The 16450-nt window shown below is 43.0% G+C and overlaps 1 protein-coding gene across 7 annotated transcripts in view; it reads left to right on the top strand.

The window, feature by feature from the left end:
• Nucleotides 1-11595, top strand: part of BMPR1B (bone morphogenetic protein receptor type 1B) — a 247951-nt gene extending 236356 nt beyond the window's left edge. For 6 of the 7 annotated variants that reach the window (XM_077300844.1, XM_077300845.1, XM_077300846.1 and 3 more), the window contains 3 exons: nucleotides 307-482; nucleotides 2575-2705; nucleotides 6502-11595. In XM_077300844.1, coding sequence (XP_077156959.1) covers nucleotides 307-482; nucleotides 2575-2705; nucleotides 6502-6627 — 433 coding nt within the window. In that variant the 3' untranslated portion in view covers nucleotides 6628-11595. The remainder of the gene's footprint in view (nucleotides 1-306; nucleotides 483-2574; nucleotides 2706-6501) is intronic. The other variant, XR_013224919.1, reaches the window with a different exon arrangement.
• Nucleotides 11596-16450: the final 4855 nt, after the last annotated feature.

Below are 16450 nucleotides of genomic sequence, written 5' to 3'. Positions count from 1 at the left end.
AAATGTGACATAGCATCCCCTGCTGAGCTTCGCTTTGTTGTGGTTTGGCATTTGAATGCTTAATATAGCCCCAGGCAAGTAAGCCTTCAAAAATGAGTTCTTGGTTAACAGTTAAAAAGCTTTCTTGGTAAAGTTCATTTCGTTAAGATTAACTGTTGCTTCTGACCTTGCTGGTAGATGGGCTTAGTTAAGAAACTCCCCCCTCCCCCCTCCCCCGCCCCCCATATCCTGTTGGGAGGTTGGAGAAACGTAATGAAAATGTTATTACGTGTTTTTCATGGTTGGTTTCCTACCTTTGTGTTCCAGTGATACCAATGAGGTGGACATACCACCAAATACCAGAGTGGGAACTAAACGTTATATGCCTCCTGAGGTTTTGGACGAAAGCTTGAATCGGAATCATTTCCAGTCGTACATCATGGCCGACATGTACAGTTTTGGCCTCATCCTTTGGGAAATAGCAAGAAGATGTGTTTCAGGAGGTAAATGGTTAAATGTTGAGCTTGTCTTTTTCCCTCCATCCACATTATTTCTGTTCACTGTTATACACACATGTGCGCGCACACACACACACACACAAACGCACAGAGCCGCTAATCTATTTAAAAGCATAGGCAGCCCTCAATGCATTTATTTCCATTTCCTTCTGCTGGGATGTATATTTCTGGTTCTGTAAGTCCGCCTTTAGCAGCAAAGATTTATTATCTGTTTTAATAGTCTCTTTAAAGATGCAATGCTTCTTAATTGTAGTAGGAATTTGAAGCTCATTTATGGGCACTTCCAGAATTATAAATGTTACTGCTAAAACAGGAGATCTCCTGTCATTTATGTAGAAATTCAATGGGGTTGTTTTTTGCTTAGGCGCCCTGATTAACTAAGAGATTACTTAGACTTAAGTGCAGAAAGACAGGTATTAGCAGGCATTAGGCAGAATTAGGAAAACTATAGGGGAGAGCAAAATTAATTCCAGAGCTAAGGGGATTGGCACTTCCAAGCCGTCTTCTCCATTTTTTTCCTGTAATTTTTTTTTTTGGGGGGGGGGTATTTACTGTAGAGATTTTTGCACAGCTTTTCTTTAGCCCTCTAAAATGCCAATATAGAGGTTTAATCTCCTAAATTTACAGCATTTAAGCAAACAGATTACATTTCACTGTTACCCCAGAGAAGTTTAAGGGCAGGCTTGGCTCAAAGTCTGAGGCCTATGTGGATTCCCAGACCTCACCCAGAAGACTTGTCAAGTAATAATAGAACAATTAATAATGCAATAGTAGAGTAATAATAGAGCCATTAAATTATTTTCTTTTATCACTGATCTAATACAGTCTGCGAGAATTAGTTGTAATAGCTTCCACGTCAAGTAGTGAAGAGGTCACCAGTTTGTGGCAGCTCACAACATTCAGATACACAATGGGTTAAAACACACAATGGATTGAAATATTAAAACCACCCATAAAATAACCCCAAAACAACATAATACAGAATATAATAACAGAAGAATAAGCAATTAAGCCAGCTGCAGTCTTCTAGCAAATTTTGAGGTTGGGGGTGGTGGTCAAGATGGAATGTGTTGCTGTCCTGGCCTCAACCAAACTCCTGGCAGAAGAGCTCCATTTTGCAGGCCCTACAGCAGTGGTCCCTAACCTTTTTGAGGCTGGGGACTGGCAGGGCAACTGCCCCCCCTCCCGCAGTAAGAAGCTTCCCGGGCCGCAAGCTTGCGGCCTGGGAAGTTTTTTACTGCAGTGGGGGGGAGCGGGGAGAGGGAGCCACGGCCCGGCGCCAAGGCCTTCGCGGCCCGGCACCAGGCCACGGCCCGTGGGTTGGGGACCACTGCCCTACAGAACTGAGTTAGTTTCATCAGGGTCCTCAACTCTTCCAGGAGCTCAATCCATCAGGTAGGGGCCAAGACCAAAAATGCTCTGGCCATGGTCAAGGCCAAGTGGAATACTCTTTGGCAGGGGACATTCAGTCTATTAGTTTTAGAAGAGCAAAGCGCTCTTGGGGGAGGGGGGCATAGGCAGACTGGTGGTTTTTCAGATATGCTGATCCCAGACTGAATATGGCCTTAAAGGTCAAAACCAATACCTTGAACTGGAACTGGAATTCAACCAGCAACCATAGCAGCTGCCTCAGTTCCGTCTGGATGTGGGTGCTCCAAGGTGTCCTAGTGAGAACCCTAGCAGCCACACTTTGCACCATTTGCAGTTTCCAGGCCACGGACAAGGGTAGGTCCACATAGAACAAGTTATAGAAGTCTAATCTGGAACTGATCATCACATGGATCAAACCAAAATTGTGCATTCATGAACCTTCTGCACACAGCCATTTTGTATGTTGACTGAAAACACAGAGAGGGAGAGCAGGCCCCAGCATGCTGATTCTGCTCCCCACTACGACATGATCAGTGATGAATACAAGAACATTATATCAGCTTGGCTTCTCCCAACTGCCATGACCCCATTGGCCAATGAATAAATTTCCTCACTTGAATTTTCATCACTTGGACTTCTTGAACCCTCATGAACTAACCCTTTTAGTTAAGCAATACTGAGGTAATGAGTGAATATATCTTTTCAGGTATTGTTGAAGAATACCAGCTTCCATACCATGACCTTGTGCCCAGTGACCCTTCCTATGAAGACATGAGGGAAATTGTGTGTATGAAGAAGTTGCGGCCCTCATTTCCCAACAGGTGGAGCAGCGATGAGGTAAGGAGACTTTAAATATAGAGCAGAAAGAGTGATCCAGTAGTCACCTAGTTTAACCCAAGCTTGGTTTGCTGGCTTATAGGAGGTAGAATAAGACACTACCTTTGCTGTTGGTGATTTATGGGTCCTCTTTCAAAAGATCATCAATAAATACTTTTGGAAAAGCCATTTAATTGTAAGGTTGTTAAATGGAAATGAAAATCTAAAAATAATATAATAATAATAATAATAATAATAATAATAATAATAATAATAATAATAATAATAATAAAGTTTGAAAAATATTGGGGAACCGTTGTAGTCATTGTCATCGTAGTACTTCTTAAAGCATAGGAACATTTAAAATAATAGATCAGTATTTTTATTCCCAGTGTGATGTAGTCGTAACAATATCAGACTAGTAGCCAGGTTCAATTCCCAACTCTGCTGTGGAAGCTTGCTTGGTGATAACAGACCACTTTGGGTTCAACCTACCCCACAGGGTTGTGAGGATAAAATGGGGATGGGAAAACAATGTAAACAAGTCACTTTCTGGGACGTTGGCTTGTTTGCTTTCCTCCCCCCCCCCCCCACATGACTCTTGCATGCCTATGTACTGGCCCGCGCACAGAGAAAGTAAACAATGTGTGGCAGTTATGTCCCAGTGGATTGGCAGTTGTAAGATGTTTTAAATTTTAATTTTGAACTTTGAAACTATTTTTTAATCTGGCCTGAGCCCGCTTTCAGTGAGCGCCGGTCTATAAATCAAATAATAAATAAATAAATCATTGCTGAAATCACTGCTGGGTGCTTCCATGCATCGCTTTGTTCACAGATCTGGAAGTGGTCACCTGCAGGGAAAGAAGAGGCCAGCTTGCGTGGGAGGCATGCAAAGGCAAATGAGTGCCCAATAAAATCTTTTCTGGTTGCTGTCCAGATAGCACCTTGATGCTGCAGGATAAACTTTACAGCTTCTCTGTTTGCAATCAGAATATGAATGCTTTTGTTTTATCTCTGCCATCTCCTTCTTTAAAAAGTAGGTCAGCATATTGATCTGCCCTTTAAAACCACATTTCTATCTATAGGTTGTTAGTGAAAGCCAGAATACTTAATGTTATAATTCATCGGAATTTGCTTCAGTTCTTGGCTGGCAGAACGTAACAACTCAGGATAATGGACTGTATCTTTCTTTTTACATGAAGATACCAGGGACCGACACTGGAACATCCATAATGCAAGCAGATGCTCTAGCGCTGACCCACCATATCCTTACCTCAATTTCACCTTTGGAACAAGTTTGTGGGTAACAGTAGGCTGAAAGATGACTGCCAGAGGGAACCCCTACTAGTATAGTGGGGGGTTGAATCCAGGTGTCCCCCCAGTCATGTTCCAGCATTCCATGGGCTATCATAAATTTGTTCGTTTATTTACAACATTTATATCCCATCTTTTAGGCCAAAGAGAGCCACCAAGGTAACTAACAAATATAAATAGAACATTAAAAATCATTCTAAAATCAAAACCAGATTTATAAAAAGCAGTAATTTAGCATAGGGCAGGAAGAAAAGGTCATTAAGGGAGTGCCAAACCAAATAAAATTCACCTGTCAATGAGACAGTGATGGAGGGGGAGCAGACAGATATTCTGAGAGTACTACAACAACAACAACAACAACAATAATTATTATTATTAAATCTATTTCCCACCACTCCCTACATAGGCTCGTGGCGGGTAACAGCAGTCTTAAAATCCCCATTAAAACTCCCATTAAAAGCCTTTAAAAAATTTCCAACATGGTGGAAAATACCACTGTCCCCCTACCCAATCAAGGGCATTGGAGAATGGAGAGTAGTGGTGTATACTTCAGACCCCAGGGGGGGGGCAATGCTCTACCTCGCCAATCCCAGCCTCAACCATAGACCTAGTGGAAGAGCTCCGTTTTACAGGCCCTGTGGAACACTGACAGCTCCCGCAGGGCCCATAGCTTACGGCCACAACCAAGAAGGGCCTGTCTAAACTCAGAAGGTGGGGGCTTTCCAAGTAGGGCCACATAAGAAGATTGTGGTAGTTGTGTAGGTTTGCGTATGTAGGCTTGAATCTATATCTGTAGGTGTGTAGTTGGGTAGGTTTGAATCTGTAGGAAGTAGGGATGTCAGGCCTCCCACCTTGTTGCCCTCTGGTACCTTGACTGCTGACAGAGGAGAGCATGTCCAAGGGTGCTTCTTGTTTTTTACTAGAATTGACATAAACCTGTCGGGACAACACTGGCATGCCACTCCCCCCCCCCCAATCTTCCTGGAGGTTGTTCTTGCAATCTGGCAACTCTAGCAAAAAGTCAGACTAGATTACCTGGGAGATTGGTGACTCTGCGGAAGCCTCCGTCATCTCTGGTGTACATCATGGAAACACTGGCCTCTGAGGTTTTTTACTGTTGGATTCATAGTCTGGTGTGGACCTTGTTCAACCGTTATGCATCCCCATGTGCAATATCCTCCCCCCCCGCCGCCCCAGTGATAAGCTCTTAGTATTGACAGGCTCTCTGTCAAAGGGGCAGTGAAAGCCCATGCACAAGTCCATGCGTGTCCTCCCATTTCCCACCATTGGTAGACGTATATAGGAAACAGCTTCTCAAATCTGCACTGGTATTTTCCTTTAGGGGAAGGAGGAAGTTGTCTGAACACTTTCCACCGAGAATTTATAATGAAGCAAAATTGTGTTTTGGAATCAGTAGACCCGTAATTGATGTACCGCAGACAAATCTGCCGACAGTTATGGCGATGCTATGCAGAGGTCATTAATCTTGTTAAGTGGTACAGTGTAATGCTATTATTGCAGGAGACAGCTGTGATTTGGGAATAGCTGTCTTTGCTTAAGTATTCTGCAATTAGATTTTAAAAAGACTTAAATGGCAAGAGTTGTAAACAATTTTGAGTGTGTGTGCGTGTACGGGGGGGAAGGGCCTGGGGAAGGATCAAGAAAGAAAGCTATACCAATGCTGATGGCGGAAATTTGGTGCTGGAGGCATTTATGTCCTGAGTTAGAGACATTCTGGCTGCCTGTAACTACCGAGTACAGTGGGATCCTATGACACATGACAGTGTACTCAAGGGCACTCTTGTTGTATTCTTCAAAATGTTCTAGAATAAAATTTGGCAGGAAAGCACCAAGTACTTTGTGTACTTGCCTAGCCAAATGTGTTATATTTGGTTCTTTCCTTATCTGTAGTGCCCAAAGAAGGGTTTATCTCCTGAAGAGGGGTTGACTCTAGCTGTGTGGTGCACAGCTGCTAAATTGTAATCCAGTAGCCCCTTAGAAAGAGCCTCTTGTGGCACAGAGTGGTAAGGTAGCAGACATGCAGTCTGAAAGCTCTGCCCATGAGGCTGGGAGTTCAATCCCAGCAGCCGGCTCAAGGTTGACTCAGCCTTCCATCCTTCCGAGGTCGGTAAAATGAGGACCCGTATTGAGTCTGCCATGAAAACACTAGAGGGTGTCACCCCAAGGGTCAGACATGTCCCGATGCTTGTACAGGGGATACCCTTACCTTTAAGCCTCTTAGAAATCAACAAAGTATGGGAGGGGGGGGAGAGAATATGAGCTTGCCTTACATCAAGACTACAAGCATTGAAGGTACAAACAGAACTACAGACCCACTGATGCTTCTTGTCTATGCACAAGTGAATATTGTGATTTTAGTGAATGTTATTAATCAGCTTCCATGTGTAGGCTACAGCCAACAAAGATCCTGACGCGTGCTTCCTTCTTCCCTCTTCTCGTCCTCCTGCCCGTCCTCCCTCTCTCCCTCCCTCCCTTCTTGCAGTGCCTAAGACAAATGGGGAAACTCATGACGGAGTGCTGGGCTCACAACCCCGCTTCCCGGCTCACAGCTCTGCGGGTAAAGAAAACACTTGCCAAAATGTCAGAGTCACAGGACATTAAGCTCTGATTCGGATGATAAAGGCACCTCTTTTTGCTAAAGCTCATAAAGATGGACTTACCTTCGTGTTTCCAAGAGACGGGAAGAGGAATCACAAGCCTTTGTTGATTTCAACCTTGAACGCAGTCCTTCAGCCAAAGCCTCCGTACGCGGACACAGAACGCTTTTCGGGAGCCACGAGAAGGATTGTCTCGACACCTGCTTCAAGATAATGCATGCTGCTTTCTATGGAAGCCCATAATAATGTTATTATGACTATTATTATTGTTATTATTATTATTGGGATGGTTTAAATTTTATGAAAATGAACCTTTGAGATACAGAACTACAAAAATAATTATATTGCTACGTTAAAGGCGGGCGGGCGGTGGGAAATCAAAGAAATCTCTTCTGAATTTTAAAGCAAAGGGGCAATTATTTTCCATTGAGTTATTGCACTCCAGTACTTGCTGTGTTCTGAACGGAAAGGAAGGGGAAATAGAAATGGGCTTATCATTGACCTGCTAGTTGCATCTGGTGTAAATTGTGCCTCTTCTGAAGGCCACGTACCCAAAGTTATGTGCATTGCTGTTAAGCAATATGGCGCATACAATATGGCTCTGCTGATTTTTCCCTGTGCGAAAACCTGGATGAACAATTGGCTGTAGCTTTTTAGCACCCTCCGTCATTTCCAGGGCACTTGCGCAGATATGCTGCCCAGATTGATATGACTGGAGCCTGGTGTTTCTGTTCTCAAAAGCCATGGACCAGCAGGGGGAGTTAGAATGGCAGGAGAGTCATTAACACATGAAGGAAGCCTCAGCATTTTTCAAAAATATGCACTTCTTCTTGCGTGTGTTAAAGAAGAGTTATTATTTTTGAGAAGCATGGCAGGAAGGGATTCGTGTTTTCAGTTGCTTGCTTCATTTTTGCTCTTGCCTAGCAGAGAAACTTGATCTGAACTTCTTAAAAGATTATTGCGATTCCCTCCCCTTTAAACAAATGGGTGTACTGTTATCTCTCTGTCGTTGTACTCATAGAAGCACCCTATGATTTGGGCTCGAATCCTGAGAATTACAAGGGTGCTTCTCTGCGCACATTGGTTCTTGGAGACTTCCCTTCCTACAGGAATCCCCAAGGGTTAGTTGAGAGTGGTGCATAAGTCTGAAGCTTGAAGGAAATGCCTGTGCACTAGGGCCAAAAGACACACTTATGGGGCTGTTTTGATTCCGGTTTTCCTTCAGAGTCTCCTAGGCCACAGGTGGCCAAACTGTGGCTCTCCAGATGTCCATGAACTACAATTCCCATGAGCACTTGCTGGCAGGGGAATTGTAGTCCGTGGACATCTGGAGAGCCACAGTTTGGCCACCCCTGGTAGGCCATCATTGATCATTCTCTTTCTTGAGGACCTTTAGTTTTCTTTGGTTTAAGGTTTCCTAGTTTAAAATATGCCCGTCTGACCCCAGTTATATTTAAACTGTAATATTAATAATAGGATTTCTGAAATGAACATGCATGGCTAACCGTACTAGGAGTTTTCTAATACATCAAGAATTTTCAATGTAAAGTTTACCAGGGTGGCTCTTGGGCAGTTTTGTTGTTCACATTGGACTCAGGTCAAGAAGGTGGACCAGGGTCACATTGCAAGCAGGGTCGAGGAGATGGTCTTTTGAAACGGTAACCTTCTCATTGGAAGGGCCTTCTGTAATGACCATTAAGCCTCTAGGGATCACTGTGCAGCTTCTGATCCTGAAAGACCTGGCATCGGTAGGTGATAAAAAAGGAAGAGAGAAAGCCGCAGGTTGGATTCCAGAGTGTAGCCCTCAGGCATTCTCCCCTGCTTTGCAAGGTTAGTGGACATCAAAGGTCTATGATTGGGGACAGAGCGGCGTGTGTGAAGTGAAGCACTTTGGCGTGATAAGATGGAAGTGGGGAAAACATAATGAGCAGTTACAGCTTGTTTCAAAGTCTGACTCCAGAGAGGAATACTGATGCCTGCTTGCTCTAGTCTTTTACAAGGAAGAGTTTGGGTGATATTAAGGCATTTCTGCACCCTCTGGCAGAGGGACTGTCTGAAGATTTATTGGTCAAGAGCAGCCATGAACCTCCCCTCTGCTTGTGAATCTGAATGCACCAACTACTACAGTCAGTTAAGCATTGGAAAATCTCATTATTATAGGCTATTGGGAAGGCAGTTTTACTTGTGAAGCTATTCGCTGCTGCTACATGTGCATTTCAGTTCCAAAGTAGAAGGCAATCGTGCACAAAGCCATCTTCCCCTTGAGATATATTCTCCTCCCCTTGGGTGCCCTGCATCTTAACAGTTGACACCATAAATTCCCAATGCTGTGATTGGTGAATAGCTAATGGAGGCTAAGAAAAGCCCCCAAAGATTCTGACCTGGCTGGGTTTGAGAACAAGCTGACCCATTTAGGAGTGGCCATCTCATGAAAGCGTGTTCCTAGGCCCTGCTCTTTTACTGAGCAGTCCCAACGTTCAAGACAAAACCACAGAAAAGTTCTCTTTTAACTAGTTCACTTAAAAAAACAGAAACCCCACTCTAGCTCAGCATGTTGCTATAATTCCTGTGTAGTTGTATCCAGACTCTGATTTTGTTGAGCAACAGTAAAGGACAAACATCTGTTGAACCAAATTTGTGTGAATCCCACCTGGTAATGTTTGAATGAGAGATGAAATGAAGTTCAGGATCGGTTATGAGGGCTACTTAAACAAACTGCTTCCGCTTATGCTTGATGTGACGCTCAAGACATCACAAAAGAGTCAGTGCATAAAGGCCCATAATATACCAAACCCGTGAAGTCACAGTACCCCAAATAATGGTCATCCCTTCTCTGCTATAGAAATCCCCTACTGTATCTTCCTGTACATTGTACCTCGTCAGATTTGAGAAGAGCCAGAAGGCACAGGTCTTGCCAATTGTGGTAAACTCAAAGATGGTAGAAATCACATCAGTCTGATTCTGGTTTCTGAGAAAAACTGGTTCTTACCTGCAGGCAGTGTCTCCTTAGAATATGGTAAAATGTGGATAGATTCATGTTGCTGTTCAGTGTATGATAAAACTTGATTCTGTTCATCCAGTTCCGCGACCCTTATTAACCAGGCCATTTCTACTTCTGAAAAGTGATTTAGCACTGGTAAAATAAGTAGGTGATGAAAAAAATAGCCTTGCAAATTAACCGTAAGGATGATTGCATGGTTATCCACTGAACTGCAACAGGAAATCAAATTAATCCACGTTTTACATTCCAATAATTCTCCAGAGTCCTAACATCTTAATTTCCCACAAAAATAAGTAGGTACGTTAAACCAAATCCTTTTGTTAGAGCCCTGTGTATTTGGGGTTTTCTGTTGCTGTAGTTTGAGACTGTTTCTTCAGAGAACACAGAGCAAAATTTCAGAAAGAAAGCCTTGTAGCTCCAAGTTTCTGGATCTCCATATGATTTCAATATGCAAAAGTGTTTCATTTATGGATGCCAAAATAAAGGCACGATGCCAGCTGGTAGGCCATATAAATTTCTCTTTCGTTCAGGCTCGCATTTATTTTTATTTAAAATGTGCATGAGTTTATATAGATATAATTTTGAGTTGGGAGTCTGGAGCTACTCCATTTATATGGATTAAGAGTAAAATATTACAGAGAATAACGCACTAATTGAAACCTATTTATTTATGAAAATTTGTAGTTGACAATTCACAAAGACAGTGTGATAAGAGGGGGGAAATGGGACATTGGCACTGAGATGACAAGGGCAGAGTAAAATCTTTTGTTTGCTTCAGTTTTTCTAGAAAACTTGAAGGGTCATTTTCTCATTCTCTGACTAAGAACCCCCCAAGAATTAATGGGGGGGGCCTTTGCTGCGGGGGGGGGGGATAATGCAGCAGCAACAAGGGGTGGAGCTGAGTTGGGCGTCCTTATAAAGGACGGCATGGCAGGCTCAGTCGCTTTCCACCCTCCCAGCGCCAAAGATGCAAATAAAAATGTTTGAATGGACAGTTTGCGTTTATGAAAAGATCTGTTTGGCTCATGACAAAATGAATGTTGCTTATTCATGGACTCCTGTGCTTCCTTCCTCCTTCCTTGAGATGCAAAAGCTGAAATGCAGCTTTTCTCGTTTATGAAGTCTTCATCTAACCACTATTTGCATTGACATCTAATTTGGACCACAGGGGAAAAAACCTCTTATTGTCAGCCATATTTAGAATTCTAGCGGGTAGATAACATAGAGCCAACTAGTACTAAACCATCACTTAGAATTTAAGCGCTGAGATCATAAATAAGCCACGGTTTCTTAAATCACCCCAGTTTGGATCTTGCAACAAGCTCTGGATTCTTTCAGTGAAGGAGTTTCTAACTAGCTCCATTTCCAAAGGAAAGTAGGAGGAAGCCTGCAAATCTGGGAACAAACTATGTTTGTGCTCATCATAAACAAATGGCTGTTTGTTAGTGGTGTGTGAATGCAGCTGATGTCTCCAGCTATGATTTGGTTGTAGAGTGCTACTCATAAGCAAGTTCTTTTCCAGTGACAAGTTGACTGTCATTCACATTTGTAAGGGCCATTAAAATCATGTCATTTGCTGAAGGTCATTATGCTCAGAATCTACCTTCCTTCAGACTTCATCAAATGGCCATCAAAGTTAATAGTTATACATGTAACAGAAATTTGAAAAAGGTTTTCAAGGGAATGTAAACATGTAGAGTTTCTATGAATGGCAGGTACAGTAGAAAGAGAGAGCCTGAAGGAGAAGGATAACCTGGCAACTATTAGCCCTTTGCTAGCACAGCACAAGTTATTTCTTTTGAAGAAAGGTTGGTAATGTAATTTTTTATTATAATGATTTGTGTTCTTTTTTGAGAACCAGTGCCTTATTCAATCTGTAAATAGGGTAATTGTAAAAACTAGGGAACAAGCCTATGTTGTAATTGTTGGAGATGGTATATGTCTGTTTTAACATTCCCCCAATAAAATGTTTTCCGTTCCCCGTTGAAAGATAAACTTTCTTTTCAAATGGTTTGGCTTCTTTGAATCCTGCAGCCTTATTTAACACCCATAAACATTTTGATTGTTGAGCCATGTGACTTGCCAAGAGAGAAGTGCACAGTTGTTTTCAATGCTTTCGACTAACATCAAATAAGTACCAGTGGATGATCTGGTCTGGATATTGTGCTTTCTCACAACCATCACCAGTTGAAACCAAATTACAGATTATAGCACTCCAGCTGCTGTCGTGTATTTATGAAAATGCCTCTATTCTCTTGCCAAGTTGGAAGTAGCACCGCGCAAGGGCGCCAAGAAGGGTAATTAGTTCTCACCCTGAGTGATCATGGGGCCCTCAGTTCTTCCTGCTCCCATCCAGGGTCTCATAATGTCCTCCCAGTTCTGGCATCCAGGTTGCAAGTTCACTATCCCCCCATCTTCCATACTTACGCTTTCTACAGAGCCCCAAGGTCTGCTGGTCTCAGGGGATTGTTGCTATCCCTCCCAGTGGAGGAATGCACCTTCATAGCCTACATGAGTGACAGAGAAACTAAGAATGAATTTGTGGGAATGAGTAGAGAACAAATTGGGGGCCTGCAAAGAATCATGGGAGAAAGCAGCAATTTGGAAATCCCACCCAGCAGGATTACACAGTCCAGGCATTTATGAGTTTTCAGGTGTTTTTTCCTCTGTTGCCTCCCCGCCCCCATTTATTGTAGCATCCATTAACTCAGTAGCAGCTCACCACCCAATGCTTTATAAGGCATTTTCAATTTTGATTTGTGTTTTCTAATCTAATTATCTCTTGTTATTTTATGTTTTCCTGACTTTGCTGCACACTTGGGGATTGCTGAGTGGACATGCGCTGCGGTGGTCCATTTTCTGTGGCTTTCATTATACCTACAGTGACTAAGCAAGCCCGTGAAGAGTTCCATGAAAAACTGAAACCTATAAAATAAAGTTAACCTTCAAATGTACTTTTTAAAAGTTACATAAAGCATTCTGCTTCAAAATACTTTCCAGTGCAATGGAGTAGAAATTTCTCAAGTACACACACTGACAGAGACTTTGCATTGGCTTATTTAACTTTGAGAAATGTTACAAAACTTACCGCACTACACAGTGAAATGGAGACAACGGTTATGTTTGGAAACAACAAAGTCCCTTTTGTCAGCCCAGTTACCAAGTTCCTTGGAGAACAGCAGCTCTCCATAGCCTCAGGTATAGATGTTTCCTATAACCTACCACCTGATCTAGAGCCTCTTGTGGCGCAAAGTGGTAAGCGGCTGAAAGGCTGTCTGAAAGCTCTGCCCATGAGGTTGGGAGTTCGATCCCAGCAGCCAGCTCAAGGTTGACTCAGCCTTCCATCCTTCCGAGGTCGGTAAAAGCTTGCTTGCTGGGGGGTAAACGGTAATGACTGGGGAAGGCACTGGCAAACCACCCCGTATTGAGTCTGCCATGAAAACGCTAGAGGGCATCACCCCAAGGGTCAGCCATGACTCGGTGCTTGCACAGGGGATACCTTTACCTTTACCACCTGATCAACATAGGCTCTTCTACTGAGCCATAAGACCTCCCTGCATAATTCTTTGCTGAATTCTCTGTAGAATGGCATTGGAGATATCGGTTCTGTTGCCTTTGTGTAGTTCAGGCTTTCTTAGTCAGGGTTTCGTGATGGTCCTAGAAGGCTTTCCTGAATGTGTGGGAGTTAATTAATTTTTAAATATATTTTTAAGATTTGTTAAGCATTTATAGGGTGATATGGCCATATATGATCATATTGACCCACTTTCCCTTCCCAAAACGGTCAGTGATGGAGGGGGTAGGAAGGTGAAGGGGGCCCAGGTGAACATGTACCCTGCTACGCTTCCCACCCATATTCTGCCCAATCATGCCACTTCTGGGGTTCTGGAAGGCTGAAGATTATTTCAGGAGTGTCTCAATGGTCAAAAGGCTGAGAAGGGCTGGTGTAGTTGGCTTGCATGTGGCAGAATTCCAGCTGTTTCTACTTGCATACATTTTTCTGTGCCTTGGCAAAATGGGGAGGGGAAAGAAGGCTGGTCACATTCTGCTTATCTTGTGTAGGTCCCCACCAATTTATTACTTTGTAGTAATTATCTCCACTGATGGGACTTTCTGGTGTTCCTACTATTGATTTACATGTAAAACACCAATATAGTATTCAGGAAGAAAGTTTCTTGCATAGATTGATGTCAGGATGTAGTCCATAATGCTGAAGATATACCCACCCAATGGTGCCTTGGATCATAAAGGGACATCTATTTTGAACATGACCCTTCCATAATGTAGAACATTGTGGGATTTGTGGCTGTTGTTTAGTGTATATTGAGAGATATAAAAATTGTTTTAACCCACTTGATGATGCATTAGATTCTAGTAGGGGTGCCCTTTGCACCATGATATTGGGTTAAATGTAAAAAAAAAATGACTTGGAAGCACAGAAGCTTTACACAGTATCCCTGATCCTCCATGTTTTGCAATTTATAAATATGTTGAACAACACAGGCCCCAGGACAGATCCCTGGGACACTCCACTTGTCACTCTCCTCCAAGGAATGTTGAACCACACCTTGCATGTTTATCTTGCATCCAAGAGAGCAGAGTTGGACTGGAAAACACAGTTCTGCTCGAGAGATACCCAGAGTATTATAAATTGGGATCCCAGTTTGAGGGCCACTACCAACTAATGGTGGCAAAAAGTATTAATTGTAACTCTCCAGGTTCTCATAAGCCCCAGTTTCGGTAGACCTAATTAAGCACTGAAAATTAGTGTTTTTATCCAGCTCCCAGTGGGTCACACATACCTGGTGAGTTGCTTGGCAGATTGCCGGTTACATATGTGTCTATTGTGCAAAGTAAAAACAAAAACTGAGGGTCATAGAGTTGGAAGGGGCCATACAGGCCATCTAGTCCAACCCCCTGCTCAACGCAGGATCAGCCCTAAGCATCCTAAAGCAATAGGATGCTTAGGGCTATAGGATCTTTTGATTCCTATAGACATTATATGAAATCATTCCAAACATTGCAAAGCCATATTGTCCATAATAGTTCTATTGATAACTGAGAAAGCAAGATGGCTGAAGGGCAAATTAGATATGATAGAGGCATGACCAACATTTCAACAGGATGGATTGCCTGTGAATGAAGTCTGTAAGGTACATGACTGAAAAGTCAGCATGGGCCAATGAGAGGGAGTGCTAAGCCCTTTCCATCACACACCCATTTTCTTTCTGGTGGGACTCCAAGATCAGAAGAAACCCCTTCCATGAATGAAATGGCTTTGGACAGGAAAACTCAGGCAAGAGAAGCATCCAGCAGCCCCCCTTCAATCCAAATTTTAATTCACTTCCCTGCAGTTTACAGAAATTGTTTTATGGATTTGCCCTTCTCGTGTCTAGAGTGTTCCCCACCCGCTGGTATTTCTTGGCAGTTGTGTAAAAGCCAAATGGAAGATCTGTCAAAGCGCAAGGAGGAAGCCGTGTTCCTGATATATACTCCTTTGATTTAAACCGAACAAAGGAATACATTTCATTGCCTAAAAATACCCAGCGGTCTTTCAGGTTGCAAGCATCTTGAGTTGACCTGACTGATTAGCCAGACATTTAGTGGCTGATTGTAATCACACAGGTGGGTAGTGGAAGGGAAAAGAGAAGATCATACATCTCATCCTGATTCTATTGCAAGAGGTGGCTCATTGGTGTCAAGAGGCCCCACTGATTTAAACCAGATCCATGCATGTGACACAGGATTGTTTTTGTGTGTGTGCGGAAAGTTTTTAGAAGAATAAAAAGTCCAAGGACTGGTATAGCCATTAGCTGACATTGCAGATGGTGATTCTTTCTGCTCTCAGATACTCACATAATCTGAGGGGGACTGTTCAGGAGGGAGGAAGAGAAAGAGGCTGCATCAATGGGCCAAAATTTTAAAGGGTATCATGGCATCATCTTCTCTTTGGCATCACAAGGGATGTGTTACATAATAGCTGAGGTAGAAGAAGAGTTGGTTCTTATATGCTGCTTTTTTCTGCCCAAAGGAGGCTCAAAGCGGCTTACAAAGTCGCCTTCCCTTTCCTCTCCCCACAACAGACACCCTGTGAGGTGGGTGAGGCTGAGAGAGCCCTGATATTCCTGCTCTGTCAGAACAGTTTTATCAGTGCCGTGGTGAGCCCAAGGTCACCCAGCCGGCTGCATGTGGGGGAGTGCAGAATCGAACCCGGCATGCCAGATTAAAAGTCCGCACTCCTAACCACTACAGCAAACTGGTTTTGAAGGAACAGTTTTGCCTTGTGATCAAACCTTTGTACTATACAACTAAGCATTGTGTTGGGCCAGAGATTTCTACAAGTGCCATCTCTTTCATTTTTGTTAATTTTTGGTCATGCTGCTGATGTATAAAAATGAAGTGTTCGGACTTTTTTTTATTGATTAAGAGCAAATATTTGCTGGCTTCTGAGATCACTTATGCCTCTATCCAGAGATTATCTTTGAACAGAGTTTTGTTATTGCTAGGCAATCTATGGCTGGAAAAATATGGTGTTTTTCTGCAATAATATTTAGGGATCTTTTTTAGTCTTAAGTGCAGGGCCCAGTAGAAAAATATGCCCAAGTAGACAGTTAGGAGTAGAAAGAGGACACTCTTTCTCCTCAAACAGCTAGAAACTGAAGTGTTTGGGGTCCAATCTATTCTCTGTGATCTGAACATCCACCCAACCCTTGAACATAGCCTGTCAGAATCTTATTCGTCTTTGAGCTGCTGATTTCCACACCCTTTCAAAAGGTGCCATTAAAAATTCACCTCAGTTTCTGAAATAGCTTGTCCTGCAGAAACCTGGGGGG

Source organism: Paroedura picta, chromosome 10 (assembly GCF_049243985.1).
Source record: "Paroedura picta isolate Pp20150507F chromosome 10, Ppicta_v3.0, whole genome shotgun sequence".
In the NCBI taxonomy this organism is placed as follows: Eukaryota; Metazoa; Chordata; class Lepidosauria; order Squamata; family Gekkonidae; genus Paroedura; species Paroedura picta.
Note: the sequence above shows the minus strand (reverse complement) of the source record. Positions and strands in the feature narration are given on the sequence as shown.